Source organism: Tympanuchus pallidicinctus, unplaced genomic scaffold, assembly GCF_026119805.1.
Source record: "Tympanuchus pallidicinctus isolate F22 unplaced genomic scaffold, pur_lepc_1.0 scaffold9, whole genome shotgun sequence".
Taxonomy (NCBI): Eukaryota; Metazoa; Chordata; class Aves; order Galliformes; family Phasianidae; genus Tympanuchus; species Tympanuchus pallidicinctus.
In genome coordinates this window covers 14,947,084-14,963,436 of record NW_026294813.1, presented here as the reverse complement: position 1 = coordinate 14,963,436, position 16,353 = coordinate 14,947,084, and the positions used below count along the sequence as shown (strand labels likewise).

The 16,353-nt window shown below is 41.4% G+C and overlaps 1 protein-coding gene across 9 annotated transcripts in view; it reads left to right on the top strand.

The window, feature by feature from the left end:
* UNC13B (unc-13 homolog B) overlaps nucleotides 1–16,353 on the top strand; it is a 205,622-nt gene that overhangs the window by 173,296 nt on the left and 15,973 nt on the right. For all 9 annotated transcript variants that reach the window (XM_052670164.1, XM_052670161.1, XM_052670162.1 and 6 more), the window contains 3 exons: nucleotides 4,296–4,384; nucleotides 7,216–7,368; nucleotides 9,260–9,383. In XM_052670164.1, coding sequence (XP_052526124.1) covers nucleotides 4,296–4,384; nucleotides 7,216–7,368; nucleotides 9,260–9,383 — 366 coding nt within the window. The remainder of the gene's footprint in view (nucleotides 1–4,295; nucleotides 4,385–7,215; nucleotides 7,369–9,259; nucleotides 9,384–16,353) is intronic.

The following is a 16,353-nucleotide window of genomic DNA, read 5'->3' as shown; positions in this document are numbered from 1 at the left end:
TATTTTATTTCCTATCTGAGATCTGTTGATCTCGCAGGATCAGAACAGCTTCAGTGTGGCTCAGAGGCATTCCATACATTCTTGATGCAGATTTTGGAAAGGCAGAATATATGGAGTTACAGTTTGCATAAAAAGCATAATAGGCAGTGGAATTGCAAATGAGTGCTGGGCAGAAACTGTACATAATTGTACATAAATAAAATTTGAAACTGGATTGTTCTTTGTTAAAATGGGCTGTATAGGTTCTTTGCTAGTGTTTCTTGATCTTGGCCCCATTTATTTCTTCATACATTACCTACTGAAACCTGATGTGACCTGCATTTTCTAACCACTACTGCAGCTTTCCTAGAGGTTTGTGTCTGTACATTGTGATACTACAATAAGCTATTCTCATTTTGTTTGTGAGAAACTGCTTTCTATAGCCCATTATTTTCCTTCGTTTTTTTTCTAAATTATGAACTCATAAGCACTGAAATTAAAAGCTTCTTATGTTTTCCCCACTGCTGGGTCTATGCATGCTGTGGAAACCTAGCTTAAAACATTTCTGCACTTTTCCCCTTGAAGTCAAGTGTACAGAGTGAATATTGGAGATGAGCACTGCCTAGGGAACGCAGAGCATTAGCTACCAAGAAGCAGCAGATTATCATCATGCAATTTTAATTTTCAGTTACAAGTTAAGCTGTACAATTAATGCTCTGGGAAACTCTCTTCTTAATGCTTAACCAGTGTTATTCCACATTTTAAGTCCTAAGTTGCCTACCTGAATCATGAATTAGAGGAGAACTTAGAAATAGCCAAGGTTGATAGGAAAGTTCTCAAAGGATTTATGGCACCTCCTGGTTGCTCCTCTTTACCCTCCCATGTGCCATAACTAAGGCCTCTCTACTGTTGAAAATCTTGCTTGGATGCAGCTCACCAGGCTTCTTACTCTTGAACTCTGTAGGAAAGAGGAGAGATGCTTGAAAGTTCAGTGCAGAAAATCCCTTTAGGGATGTCCAGCATAAACTTGTGCCCAGTTACCTCTGCAGAGAAGAGCTCCCACTTGTTAGCTGGGGAGGCAGAACAGCAGTCAGTGACCTTAAACTGGAGCCAGACAAACCGTACAACCTGTGTAAGCCTAAAGTGGGAGTTCAGAGCAAGATTCTCTGCTTGCTGATTCATCAGACCAAATGATATGACAGGCTCTCCTGCTTTAAGATGTGAATTGATTAACATCCACTGCATTCTGGAAAGAGAAAATTGTGTTTCTCCAACTGCAAAACACCCTTCCAATTCTGGCTGCTCATGCTTCATCACTGTTTGCAGAAACCAAGCAAGAATAAGTGGCTCTCATGGAGAATTTGGAAGCACATCAGAACAAATCTTGTGGGTTCAGTTTCATCCATAAAAGATCAACTTTAAATGAAGTTCTTAACAGTGTAAATATCACTTACCAAATAAGCAGATACCTTGAAGGTTCCAGCCTTGAATGTGCTCAGATGAGACTTTGAAGCCCAGGTTCTCTCAAATAGTCACAGAAAATGAAGAGATTCTGCTTTTTACTTAGAAATGTAGATACAGAGTTAATGCCTCCCTGTTTTGCTTGCACCTCACCCTTCCATAACACACATTCAACTTCAACGTACAGCCATGCAAATGGCAGGCTTTATTTCTAACAGACCTGGAGCATTTGCTTAGGGATCAGAAGCCGCCTTGGCGTTGGTACTCTCATATGTTTTGAGCAGAGAACTTTTTGTTAGCTTTCTTCCTCTGAATCATTTCCAGTACACCCACAGAATGGATATAGTAAGCCTGCTGAGTGATAGCTTCCAATAGAAATGATCTGGTCATGATGTAGTGATGTAGTGACCCAACTGCATAATACTGCTTCATTCTACCTGCCAGATTTATCATGCAGTCCAAGTGGAATTTCCTGCTATCAGTGGTAGCTGATATAGTTAGAATTCATTGGCTGAACAGCAGAATGGAGACTGTTCTATTTGAACGCTGCTATCACTGCTTCTCCATATTGGCAAAATTTGCAGTTACACTGTGTGCTACAGGGACTCTGTGACTGATTTGTCATTTAATATGTGAAATCTACTTGCCCCTTTCTAATGGACTTAAATCACTCAGTTAATTCTCTGATGTTTAATTTCAAGCCAAATCATGTTAATACCTATGGATTAGCAAACAATAACATGCAGTATAGATTCTTTCTCCTTTTGTAGTAGCAATTGTTTGGAACAAACAGGCATTCTAGAATGACAGCACCCTTGGTGACTGCTGAACCAGAATGTCTATCAGGACTTTGCTTCACAAGGGTAAGGTTGGGTGCCTGAAAGGTAAATTTGGCAAACTGTCTTACCAGTTGCACCCAGAAAGCTGTGGGCTGTTAGTCTGGAGGAGAGGCCGTTTGTCACCGCAGATGATGGGTGTTGTCCCCTTGGCAAAGCATTGCTTCAGCTCTCTCTTTTTGCAGTCCAAGATGTAGAACTTAACCTTTCTTCTGCCCCTAGGAAAACCAGATTGCAATCAAGAAATATGATAACAAGAAGAAGCTTGGAGATTGTTAAATTGCTGAGTCCAGGTCACGTTTGGTAAAACAAGTCACAGATTGCATCACCAACAGATGCTGTTTTTGTTTTGTTATCCACCATTTTGGCTGGAATAACTGATTGGCATGATGTTATCTTTAGTTTGCCTTTGTAATGAGGGAGCTCTAAAAATGACAGGGATACAAATTCACTTCAAAAAGGAAAAATAATCATGGCTAGCACCTAAAGTTCTAAGGCCCAAGCAATCTCTTGCTTGTTTTTCTCTATTCTTCAGAACTCTGATCCACGAGTTTCATTGCATAGTTTTAAGCATCTGATAGTTTTCCACGCCACCTTCCAAAGGAAAATGAACAGATCAGATTCTGTGTCCCCTAAGGCTTGTCTTTCCCTAACGGAAGCTGAGAAATACAAAGAGTGCATCAGCACAGAGTATGGTAGTGTGAGTTCCTGTCATGTTCAAGTCCTGCATATGTGAACGTAATGTAAAAATCTGAACTGATTTTTAGCCACTGTACTGGCATCTAGCCCATTACATTGGTAAACAGATAATCTGCTTTAGAGGTAGGAATGAATGCAAACATTTCTGGAAAGTTTTTCCTCTACAGTAAGTAGAGAAAATCTGTTTTACAAATCACTTTTTCAAAGCAAATGGTCTCAAATCATTCATCATGGGGTGTTATGTGCACACACAGGTGGATTGGTCAGAATTGGTGTTTCAAGGCTGGAGGGGTGACTACAGCTGGAGTACAGGGCACTGTTAAATGGAAAAACAGATGGCATTGGGCTGGTTATAAAGCAGCACGCTTTCCTTACAGCGTATGCAGCATCCATTTAGTGCTTGGGGTGCTTCTACATGTTTTTTTGTCAAGTCCCTTCTGATTAGTTGCAGTGAAAAAGTTGTCCAGATCTTTGTGAAAGTGGAGCTGCTTGTGCTCAAAAATTGTTAAGTGTGCAACTATTATTGCTGTGATACTGTGGATTTTCAGAATAGCTGCGTCCAATCATCTGGGAGCAGTGGCTGGTTTAGTTTTAAGCTTGAATACTGACAGCAGGGCGGAAGGTGAAATAGCATCTTTCAAGGCTACATGGAGAATTACTCAAGTAAATAGCATCCAGTCTAGACTTATAATGACTAAATGACCCATGAACCCAAGGTAACATGCAGTAGAATCGTAGAATCATAGAATTGATCAGGTTGGAAAAGACACTAAAGATCATCGAGTCCAACAACAACCTAACCATAGTACCCTAACAACCCCCCCTGCTAAAATTATGTCCCTGAGCACCACATCCAAACAGCTTTTAAACATATCCATGGATGGTGACTCAACCACCTCCCCAGGGAGCCTATTCCAGTGCTTAACAACCCTTTCTGTTTTTCCTCATATCCAACCTAAACCTCCTCTGGTGCAGTTTGAGGCCATAAATCAGTACTTGCTGATTTCTCAGCCTGCTTGCTCTGTTGGCCATGGGGAATGCAGATTCACTTTCTTAACTCTATGAATATCAGAAAGAGGATTATGAGAATGCTGGCGCCAGAGACAGCCCTTGCTGCTGTTTGGTTGGACAAGTATCTGTTGATGATTTTGTGGCTTCTTTAAGAGCAGGAGGCAGTGGAGGAAAGGATCCCAGCTGGTAAAATCCAGTGTTGGTGGTTTACCTGCTTGTTAAGGGTGATCTCAGTAGGGAACAAGAGCAGTGTAAAGGAGAACAGACTGCCCTCTGGGCTCAAGCTAAGTGCCCTTCTTTCATACACAGCTGGATGCAGAAGCAAGCGACCATCTCAAAGAGCTCCAGGTGAAGCTGAACAACGTTTTGGATGAACTGAGTGCAGTGTTTGGTAACAGGTGAGTATAACAAAGTCCCTGCTCATGAAGTGCTCCTTTCTAGATCCTTCTCTAATCTCACTTAGTCAGATAGAGAAAAATTTATGTTGACCACATTGTATTTTTCCCATAAATTCATGGTCTTTTAAATACTGAGACCATATAAGAGAGTGAGGAATATCTTTGTAAGTCCCTCTTTTCTGTATTCCTATGCTGAGAAACGGAGATCTCTCAACTGTAAAATGTATTTGAATTACACAGAGAATTTTTTTTCTGTAAGCGGTGCTTGTCAGTAACAGAATTGTCTGCTCTTTTATTGCTTGGAAAGCTGTTTTCAACTTAGCATTTATGAAGAGCATTCTTGTTTAAATGTTCTGCTCTACATGCATGAAACAGCTCACTGATTTCTGATTGTTAAATGAGTATTGAATACAAAGGGAAAAGGTTTAGAATTTGAGACTGACTTGTTGCAGTGTTTCAGTGAACTGCTGGAGTAATAGATGGCAATTAAATTTTACTTCAAATCATGATGCATTTTACCTGAGGATGAAAATGTGCTTGAATTTATAATATAAATTTTGGAGTGGGCCATAAAAATGTCAGTTAAACTAAATCTAGAATTACAGGTTTCCCAACTGATCTTCAAAAGCAACCGTTTCTCCTGATAAACCCATTAATTTCATGTTGTGCTGTATAACAAGATTAATACAGGCACATACAGTCAATAGCAGAAACTTGGGTAAGGGAAATAAGGCAAATTGTACCAAGCTGGCTTTGTACAGGCTACAGATTTGCAGTACTTAGGACCAAAAATCATGGTAGGATTTGTCAGCCTTTATCTGGATTTGAGCAGACAGAGCTAATGGGGAGTTCCCATTGCCAGTAATGGATGGTATAGCAAGAAATGGAGAGATCTGAGTAGTAACTGAGTTGAATCGATAAGATTCATAATTAGGTGGAGGATGAGTGAGAAATCTTAATTAGGGGTTGAGTTTTAGTATCTGAAACCTGTCTCCATGGTGTCACTGCTACAAGACAATTAGGGTACCATCTTGACATTTGCAAATATGATTTAAAGAGATTATTCAGCATCAGCATACATACCATGGAGAGTTTGAGAGAAGTGCCAGCAAGAGATTAACCAGTCACACAGCTCAGATGCTTCACTTATTCCATAGCAGTAATAGGGAATGAAAAGTGAAGTTGCAGTGCACTACATAAGCAGGAGCTTCTGATGTAAATGTGGGAGGTAAGACAGATATGCATGATATTCTATACCTAGCTGTAAACATCTGCTCCTACAACACTGTGCAACCTGACACTGAAGATCTTACCGTGCTTCATCTGCGTGCACTAATTGCACCTGCTGGGAAAGCAGCACGTATCTGGAGCACCTTGCCACCTTTGTGCTGAGAGAGGGCTATGTCTACAAACAGAAGCATTTTGTGCTTTAAAGGATTTCGACAGAGAAGGGGAAACTTGAAAGGGCTCATGCTTCATGCAAGGCTAGCTGCTGTTTTGTTCTTGGAAGTGACAGGAGTGAGGAAAGGAATTCCTGCGGGAGTGGGGGAGCAGAGGGCCCTGTCTGACTGCAGAGGTTAGGCTGGTTTAACTGACTGCTGCCAAGGGCTCCTGTCAACCTGTATGTGTGCAAGAGCTTCGGGTAAACCGTTGCCACAGTAACTGTTTCACCATTTTTTGTAATTGGTGATAATTTTGCCCTGCATTAACTTTTACTTTTGAAAAAAATCATTTATTTTTTTAATTCCCTGACAGGGGGCTTGCAGTGTCTTCAAGCGAGGGTTTCACAGCCAGTGTGCTGTTTGGAAGAACTGTGGTATGAGATTATCCTGCAACAGAATAAGGGCTGCCAGCAGTACAGGGGATTGTTGGTACTGTTGTATTTGATGTGGCTTACTCTCCTGGTTAAGCTGTTGTAGCCACAACTGGTTGCTGCAAGCTCCTGTCTGTTATAGAAGGGAAGATGGAAGGGGAGGCTGCATGCGGAGAACACGCCATCAGTCTGGAATTGCTCCAGGGAGATAAAGGTTGGAAGTGAAGCAGAAATGCCACAAGAGTGGAGAGTGGCACTGCAGGAAAAGGAAGAGGTGATGGGCTGGGAAGGAAGGTTAGAGCCACATGGCAGAGGGAGTTTTATGCTGGGACCCAATACATGGGTGCCCTAATGAGTCACACAAGAGTTTGTGCCACTTACATAAAGCAGGTGTTTCTGCTCTTAAATCTTTGCTTGAGCTACTAGCACTGGTTTCTCCTCCTTGATGCAAGCTTCTGTGCCTTTAGTGGATATATATATATATATATGATATGTATATAAATGTCATGTCTGTGGTTAGAAATTGTTCTTTAAAATGTCATAGTGTTTCCTTTTATTCTCTGAGTGGATATGTTGATGGTTCTGTTGTGCTATTCATCATATTTAACCACTGTATTATTTCATTTTGAACCTCTTCTGTGCAGTAAAAGATAGAAAGGTAGCTGTGCTTTGTGTATGCCTCTTGCATGTCGATGAGCACAGCGTGCTCATTGTGCAACTGAGCCCCACATCCCAGTTTGACATTTTGGTATAACACAGCCTGTATGGCAGTGGACTGGTTTCCATCAGTACCTGCTTTCAGGCTGTCTCTGTGATCTTCAAGACTTTGGATGGGTCATGAGGAACTGGATAGCATGCCTCTTGGCAACAAATATTAGTAAGTAAATAAAGAGCAGATCTCAGGGAGGAAGAGTGTATAACTGAGTGCCTAGTTTATGGACTTGCAATATTTTCCTTTATGTACCAGTGGCAAGATCTGCTATTGATAATCTTGGTTTTGCTTCTCTTACCTGCCCAGCTTTCAGGCTCGTATTGATGAATGTGTCAAGCAGATGTCTGATATCCTCTGTCAAGTGAAAGGGACAGGAAATGTTCCTGCAAATGCCAGAAACACGGTTGCACAAGATGCAGATAATGTCCTGAGGCCATTAATGGATTTCCTGGATGGAAAGTGAGTGCTCAGATACATGTTACACATACATTACATCAGATTGGCAATGCGGTGGGGGAAGGAAGAATAGCTCCACGTTCTTGAGCTGCTCTGGAGTTGTCCAGCCTGTGAATTCTCAGGAAAGATTAATGGTTTTTCTTCCCATATCTGTCTTTTTCTCATGGCATGGATAATCTCTTCAATCTACATTCAGTGCCATATCTCACCCTCATTTCCCTTTTTCCCTCTGGCAGTTATAGCAATCAGCAAAATGCACTGCTGATCAGGTAGTGGAAAAGACTGGTGCACACCGTAAACTCTACATGTATCTCCTATACAAACTACTCTAAAGCCAATTAGCAAGCATGCTGCAATGCTTACTGGATATATACACAGCCTGTTATTCAATAGCCAGTGCTGTTCTGACTATAAAATACACTTCTGAGCTAGGTGATGTACACAAGCTTTCTGCAGATCAAGCTTGACTCAGATGAACTGTAGATCCATTGCTTTAATTAAATGTTGCCATTAACACAATGCAACATTATTCAGTTGTTCAGGGACTTTCTGTTGCTATCTGCATGTAATTCTTAACAGCTCTCAGTCCACCAAAGGATATTTTTTCTCTTAGTATGAAGTTAAACTTCCTGTTGTTGCACAGCAGTTCTTTATTTTGAAAGGTGTGGCCTGATATTTTCCTATCAAATGCTGTGAGAGAAATGAAAACCTACATGTTTAAAATAATAAGTTTGTTGTTTTTTAATTCATCATCTCATCTTTTTTTTTTTCTTTTCTTTTTTTGTTACCATGTGGTAAGTGACCCTTTGCAGCAAGCATTTATCTAGGAGCCCTTTCTTTTGAGCATTTTCCCTGTATGCCTTCACTGATCCTCAGAAGATGCCTTCCTTTGAATCAGAGGAAGCTTAGGGTGCTACAGACTTTTCATATAACCATGGCACAAGTCATAGTCTAAGCCTGGAGTATATTCTTCCCTGTTCTGTAGAAGGAAAGTCATTTTTGTTGCCTCCAGCATCCTACCCACATCAATCTTGTTCCTATTCGGTTTCACTCGTTTACAAACTGGCTATGGGTAAAATAGGAAATCTATGTTACATTCTGTAGAAGAGCTGGCTACCATCTGTGCACTGTTAGTGGCTGCAGAGTTCCTCCTTTATAGCTCTCCCAGTGTGGTTACAAAATGCCATTGGAAGTGATTGTTGGGCTTCAAAGAAAATCTTGGCCTTTTTGGTAGCCTGCACAATAGTAAAGGAGGAATCCACAGAGAGATAAAGCATTCTGCTTTATATGGAAGATAATAAACACGTGGTAGGTGATTGCTGATGAATCCAGTTGCAACAATATTTAGATTAGTCCTGTCATTGCTCTGAGGTGGTTTTCATTTAAGGACTTCAACTGCTATCAAAGGCAGAAATTTCTGCAGTAACAGTATGCATAATAGTATGGGCAGTATTCATTCAGTTATTCAATAAGGATCGTAATAATGAACCCATGAAGATATAAACCCATTATTCCGTATTTGTATGTTTTTTTTCCTTTTTACTCTGTAAGCCCCACGCAGCAGGAAGTTCCTTAAGAGGAATCAGCTTGGTTGTGCCTGTTATGGATGAGAGTATTCCAAATAACAATTTAGTGATATCCTGCATAATCTGCAGGTCCATAAACAGAAATTGCTAAAATCAAAGATGTCAGTAATCCCAGTGGCTTTAGCTCTAGAGCTCCAAGAACGAAGGCATACTGTACTTTATGAAAAAGGAAGATTTTTTTTTATTTACCTCTAGAGCAATTGTTATGAAAAACTGCATTGGGTGGGACACTGGTTCTCCCATACACATCTCCTTATTCCTTGGAAATTGCATTTTGAATTTACTCATTTCTTGCTCTCTCCCCGCAGCCTGACACTGTTTGCAACTGTGTGTGAAAAGACAGTGCTAAAACGGGTGCTGAAAGAGCTCTGGAGGGTGGTAATGAATACCATGGAGAAGCTGATTGTGCTGCCTCCTCTTACAGACCATACGGTAAAGCATTTTCTCCTTCCTGACTCATAGCAGAAAGTGTTGCCATTCCCCGTGTAACTCAGCTCCTTGCCTAATGAGTCATCTGTCCAGGTAAATTTGTCTGCACGGAGACTGCTCTAGGATGGAAAAACACATCTATTAAAGTAAGAGAGCAGCTCTATTTATAGTGGGTTAGCAAGATACAGAGCACGTTATAGAAAGAAAAAACAAAAAAACAATTCAATATCCATGATCTAACAGGAGTCGCCAATTATATCAACTCACATTGATTTGTAGTCCCTTAGAGAAAACTGTGTAAGAGGGCTTATTTGGCAGTTAGTGTTGGCTTCATGGCATTAGAACAATGCCTGTAAACACTTTGCCTAATTATTGTCATGCATTGGTCAGGTGTTCCTCTGCATAAAAGTGGTTAATTTAGCATTGTTTTTTAATTACATCTTCCATGGTGTTTTAACATCAGTATGGGCTGGCATGGTTTCTCTATCTCTGAAGTTGGGGAACTGGAAGTGTGTCCAGTTTTCCTTCAGAGCGGTCTTTTATATAATTGTTCAGCTGTGTGGACGTGCTGAATGAATGTGTGCCATTAATGTGGGGACGTTTTTTAGCAATGAAAGATTAACCTCTTTCCCAATTCTGAGAAACCACAGCAATCGATTAAATGTCAGTCATGCACACCCAGCTGCTCTGGAGATGACACTCAGTTGTAGGCAGTGTAAAGTTTGAACCATAACCTCATTATCTGGAAATGATCCAGGACTTCTTTTCATCTGTTTTGGAGAGAACTTGTGGTCTGTGACTAATTAATGCTAATTTATTTCATCCCAGTAGTGAATAGAACAATAGTGGTTTTCACTATTTAGCAGTTGCCTAAATAATTTGAGTGGATTTCTTGGGTTGCAGCATGTAGATTAATGATGCAAACCTGCAACTTGCAGTAAGGATGTTTTGCTCTGAGAGCACCGTTGCGTCTGGCCTCGATGATGATGAGTTTAAACAGAACCACCGAGATACGGTGCTGTCATCCTTGCTAAGCACAAAATCAGTGTGAGGCATAAATTTGCTAAAGACTGTTTGCTCCGAGCTCAGGTTAGGAGTGATCATCTGTTTTTCTTTTCAATCCAGAAAGGAAGAAAAAATGATTAAGAAGATGAAATTTGTTTCTTTCTGTTGAACTGCTTTAAGAAGCAGTCTTTAGAGGGGACGGGGTCTCAGCAATGTAACTCATTCTCCTCCCAGCCCTCGGCAGGAGAAAGTCCTGATGATACCTCTGTATGTTCAGTAAACCCCAGGTTTCGAGCTCCTCCAAGAACACTTCCACAGACCTTAAGTGGAGAGGAAGTTCATGGTTGAAAGAGTCCCTTTTCTGGAATATTTAATTTCTCTCTTTTCTGTAAACTTGCTAGAGATGTGATATGTTTCTGATAGTGGTCACGGAAGGCATTCTCAGGTAGAAGGTCCTCTACACACTGCAGTATCTCTAACTTTGCGTGAGTCGTCACTGCAAGGTGCTTTAGTACCTGCTATTCTCCAGTCCTATCTGTTCCATGTAAATTAGTTTAGCATAGGGAAGATAACCTGATCTTTTCCCTTCCACTCTGAGCTGCTTTTGAAAGATTTTCTGTAGGGTGGGGCTCAGATGAGACAGCGTGCAGCTACTGTGTGTGAGTGATGCAGTGCAGATAGGGCACTTGGTAGCCTGGCACTGATGGACTGAGTGCCTTAATGACTCTCAGGTGACTGGCTTCTGCCTCTCTGGGTATTGACTGGTGGTGTGTTGTGAGATTAGTAGCAACATGATCTCCTGTAATTCACGGAGCACTTCATGCCTCACTTGTTTTAAGTAAAGATCAACATTTAATTAAACACTCTGTCTTGGGTGAGTGGATATGCAAACATAGCTATCTGGGAATCCTGATTTTGAAGTTCAGCACACAGCTCTTGGGGATATTAACAGATTAGAGTTATATTTCTCTCTCTCTCCCTTGGAACAAAGCGATAGTTTCATCAGTGACTGGTCAGGTCAATGAGGGGTTGCTTAATTCACACACAAATGATTCCTCCAAAGCCTGCCTTTATTTACTTCACACGGCACATTGCGGCCGTTCATGTGACACTCCACTGCTCGCTCCTGCTGTGCTTTTCCCAACTCGCCAGACTTTTCTTCACTAAATGAATACATGGTGCAGGATAAAAACAAATTTTCCTTAAGCTGCAGACAGGTTTTACATATGACTTCCAAACTGACTGTTCTTCAGGTTTCCCTGTGAATAGTCCAAAGCGATTCTTGGAGGAGAGTGTAGAGCTTTTTAAGAGCTTTTCTGAGACTTTCTAAGCTTGTATTAGTTTAAATCAAACCTCTCCCTTGTGCTTGCTAGGTTCAAAAGAATCCAGGACTGTCTTGGTGGGGAGAAAAAGCTTTCTTAGCCTTCAGTAAAATGATGGTCAGTGACCTGCACATGTATTCAGACCTTTGTACCTAAAGGATGTTATTTCCTCTTCTTCATTTCCTCTTTTAAACCTATTCCCTCAGTGTTTAGTATGCTATGGCACCTAAAAAAGTCCGATTTCTGATAGGTTGGTGAAGCTTTTTAAATGAACTTAAATGCTGCTAACAAAGGGGCAGGTCTCATTGTTGCTGAATATAGAAGATAAAAGATTTAAGAAAGGAATGTACAATGTCAGATAAAACTTCCTTGCATTAATGTGTCTCAGAAAATAAGCCCAAGTAATGATACGTTTTCCAAGAAAGGACTGAAATTCAAAAGACAGTAGGCTTTTGTTTCCTAACTTTGTCAATGGAGCAGTAGCAGAGCTAAAGTGTGATAGTTGGAGTCTCTGGGAATATAAATCAGTACAGTTCCTTTGGCTTCTAGCAATTAGGCTTGAATCAGCTGATGATCTCTTTCCAAATGCTTTTACTGGGGAAAAAAACACAGATCTTTAACAGGAAATTCAAAATCTCCATGTTGCAGACTGTGGACCTGTTTCAGATTTCCAAAAAAGTTTAGGAAGGTAAAATTAATGATGTGGAAGGGACCTGGAAAACTGATGCTGTCCAAGGTCTGTCCTCTTTCCAGCTGTATTTGTCAAAAGCTAAGCAGAAGCAATTCATAGGAGTCTTAATTATCCCTCATCTTCTGTCCTTGACATTTGAATCAATCCTGTTGTGAGCAGTTTCTCTCAAAAGTACACAATATCTAAGCATAGTCGCCTTATTTCCCTATAGCTGCACCTGGAATAAATGCTGTCTGTAAAACTTTGCAATATGTTTTCCATGAATAACTAATAACTTCTTGAGCGTCTTGTTTACAAGAATACCACTTGGCAGAGAAAGCAGCTGTCCAGTTTTTCATTAGGCTTTTCCAGCACTGATGACAAACGGCACGGCAGTAAAATAACTTCTCCTTGCAGACACATTGACAGAGATTGGCACTGATTGATGAGGATTAGCAAAATGGGCAAGAAGCGCCGCAAAGCAGTTATCTGAGCAGCTTTGTTCCTTGAAGCGTGTCACGTCACTGGGTATTGCTCAGTGTTACTGACCTACCCTCTTTTGAAGCCTGCAGCAGGCAGACTACGTGCCTAGGCTAGTTAATGTTGCTGAAATATATATGTGAAGATTAAGAATCCAATGAAAACTGGAAAGGCTGGATCAAGAAATGTTAACGTTAGTGTATCTTGGAGCTACTTCATTTTTTCAAAGTCTGGGTTGTAAAAAAAAAAAAAAAAAAAAAAAAAAGCAATTGTTAACTGTTTTTCTGGTTGGTCCCCAGTCTTCAATACCTTGAGTTTTAAGACCACAAGCCTTATGATCAGTCTCACTGAATAGCTGATGTATCTGACAGCATTCAATACTGGGTACCAAAACACTGTTTGAAGCTGTGTCCCTTGGATAATCTGGTGTGTCCCAAAGTGAAATCTCTGTTTGTGTCTCTCTGAATGCAGTTATGTCCTATTTTCCTTGTTGGAAACACAGAAAAATTTGAGAGTTGTTTTTAGAATTCCTGTAAGGTACTGGCATCAAGTTAAGCTCCTTGTCTAATTTCAAAAGCTTTCACTTATGGATGCATTAGCCATCCTTGCCTACACCTTTTTCCCTTAAGAGTTATGAATTTAATCAGTTACCAAGAGCTTCTGTTTAGCTATAAAGTCAGTAATGTTCACTCTGTATTGATTTCTATTCAAACATAAAAGGCTGATGATCAGTGAGGGCCAGGTGAGGGTTATGGTGAGAGCAGTGTAATAGGGTGTCTGAATTCAGGTCACGGAATCACAGAGTTTGAGCAATTTCAGAAGGTGGCAAAACTACAGAAAAAAGCATCTCATTTAGAAATTCAATTCTAGACTGTTGTAAAGAGAAGAGGCTGTCCAGTGTCCCTAGAGCAGAGCTCAGTTTCCCTTTATTACTGCTGTAAGCTGCTCACGCTTTTCTTCTGTACAAAGATACCTGCTCTTTCCACTGGCAGATATGAAGAAGGTTTTTTGCTCAGGGGAACGCATCAGTGAGGCTGATCTTAAGTTCAATCCAAAGGAAAAAAAAAATACTTTTAACAGTCATTTTTGCAACAGAACCTAATTCCTGCTCCACAGAGCACTGAGTTAAAAGGCATCAAATGAATACTGAAGAAGTCATCAACTGCAAAGGCAAACTGGTTGGCATAAACAGGCACAAAGGGCCATGTAATAATTCTGGTCTTGCATCTTGCTGAGTTTAAATTCCAGGGATATGGCATGAGCAGTGTTCACGTCAGTTGTGGTTAAGTGAAAGGTGAAAGTTGTTGAGATAAGAAAGGATAGCAGAGGAGAGAGAAGAAGGACTGTAGAATGGAGAACTGCATTTACTGGAGACCTTTGGGTAAATGTGGTCCATAGAGAGCCAGCAGACCCCAGAGATGAGCTTTGTATTCTCTGAATGCTTTCCCAAGCAGAAACATCCGTGTACAAAGTGCTACCCAACAATGTGTCTGATTGTCCCTGAAATCTTATTTCTGGCATTCAGCTGGGAAACCCCCAGGTGATACCTCTGATAACATTTATATGCATCACAGAATCACAGAATGGCCCGGGTTGGAAGGGACCTCAAGGATCACGAATCTCCAACCCTCCTGCCACAGGCAGGGCCACCAACCTCCCCATTTCATACCAGACCAGGCTGCCCAGGGCCCCATCCAACCTGGCCTTGAACACCTCCAGGGACGGAGCATCCACAGCCTCTCTGGGCAGCTGTTCCAGCACCTCAACACTCTCTCTGTAAAGAACTTCCCCCTGATATCCAACCTAAATTCTTCCCTCCCTCAACTTAAAACCATTTCCCCTTGTCCTGCTGTTATCAACCCTTTTGAAGAGTTGATTCCCCTCCTGTTCGCAGGCTCCCTTTAGGTACTGAAAGGCTGCAATGAGGTCACCCTGCAGCCTTCTTTTCTCCAGGCTGAACAAGCCCAGCTCCCTCAGCCTGTCTTCGTAGGGGAGGTGCTGCAGATCATCTGTGTGGCTCTCCTCTGGACCCTCTCCAACAGCTCTCTGTCTTTCTTGTACTGGGGGCTCCAGACGTGGACACAGTACTGCAGATGGGGCCTCACAAGAGCAGAGTAAAGAGGGACAATCACCTCCCTGTCCTTGCTGGCCACCCCTCTCCTATGGAGCCCAGGATAACACTTGCTTTCCAAGCTGTAATCACACCGTACTAGCTCATGTTGAGGACCTGTTGACCCCCAGGTCTTTCTCTGCAGGGCTGCTCTCAAGGTCTGCTCCTTCCAGTCTGTATGGATGCCTGGGATTCCTCCAGCCCAAATGCAAAACCTTGCTCTTTGCTGTGTTGAACCTCATTAAATTCACCCAGGCCCACCTTTCCAGCCTGTCGAGGGCCCTCTGAATGGCATCCCTTCCTTCCACCGTGACACTCAGCTTGGTGTCATCAGCAAACTTGCTGAGGGTGCACTCAATTTTGTCATCGATGTCAACGATAAAGACGTTAGGAGCACGAGTCCCAAGACAGACCACTTTTAATGTACTTTTAATGGTAGCCTCTAATAACTCATTACAAGCTGAGGAGAGCCAAAGATTGTCACTGAGAGATCTCCCCTGACATACCTCAGGCTTTTCTGAGACAGATGATGAAAATGACATTAAAGAAGGAAAGAGCCTGTAGCTTCATGGGGAAGCCCAAATCGTGCTAGCCACAGAGGGCTGAAGTGGAGAAGAAAGTTTCACAGTATGATGGATACACAATTAATGGCCTGAGTTACAGTAGGCTAGGGTTTTATTCTGAATGAAGAAATGGGCAGCTGTGACTTCATTAGAAAAAGGCAGATCAATGAAAGAGATCAAAATGGAAGAAAATGAATCTCAGTGAACCTTGTAAAACATGTCTGGGAAGGAGACTAGAGAATTAGTTTGATTGCTTTTGTCTTTCTCATTTCATACTGGGCTTAAGTTCCCAGGCAAAAGAGGTATTTATTATACAGCAGAGAAATGTTGTGATGGTGGAAAGGAAAAATATTTCTATTGTAACTATTGCAGGGAAAATATTTCAAAGCTTTATTTTATCAGTGTGTGAGTGACTAAAAGCAAAATTTCCTGTCTTTGAGATTTATCATCATTTTTTGTTTCTTCATTGGTCATACAATATCAGTAAGCCACAGTGAAGAAGAGCCATTGTCAGTTTTTGGCATATGAAGGAGATGCTGTAACATATACTCTGTTTGCCTCATCTGGAAACGGTTCAGATCTAGTTTTGCTTCTGACCTGATACATTCTTAACCCCTTTCATCACTGATTGGGCTGCACTTTCCTAGAGAGATTGTCATCAATTGTATATCACTGCTTAAACTGATGTTACCCAGTGCTTATCTACATGTATTTAGATGACTTGAACTCTAGAGGAGTGCCTGGAGGTGAAGCCAGTACACTGCCTTCCCTAAAACCAGTGAAGCCCTGTGCAACAGGGTGCATCCTATTTAAATGTATGGCT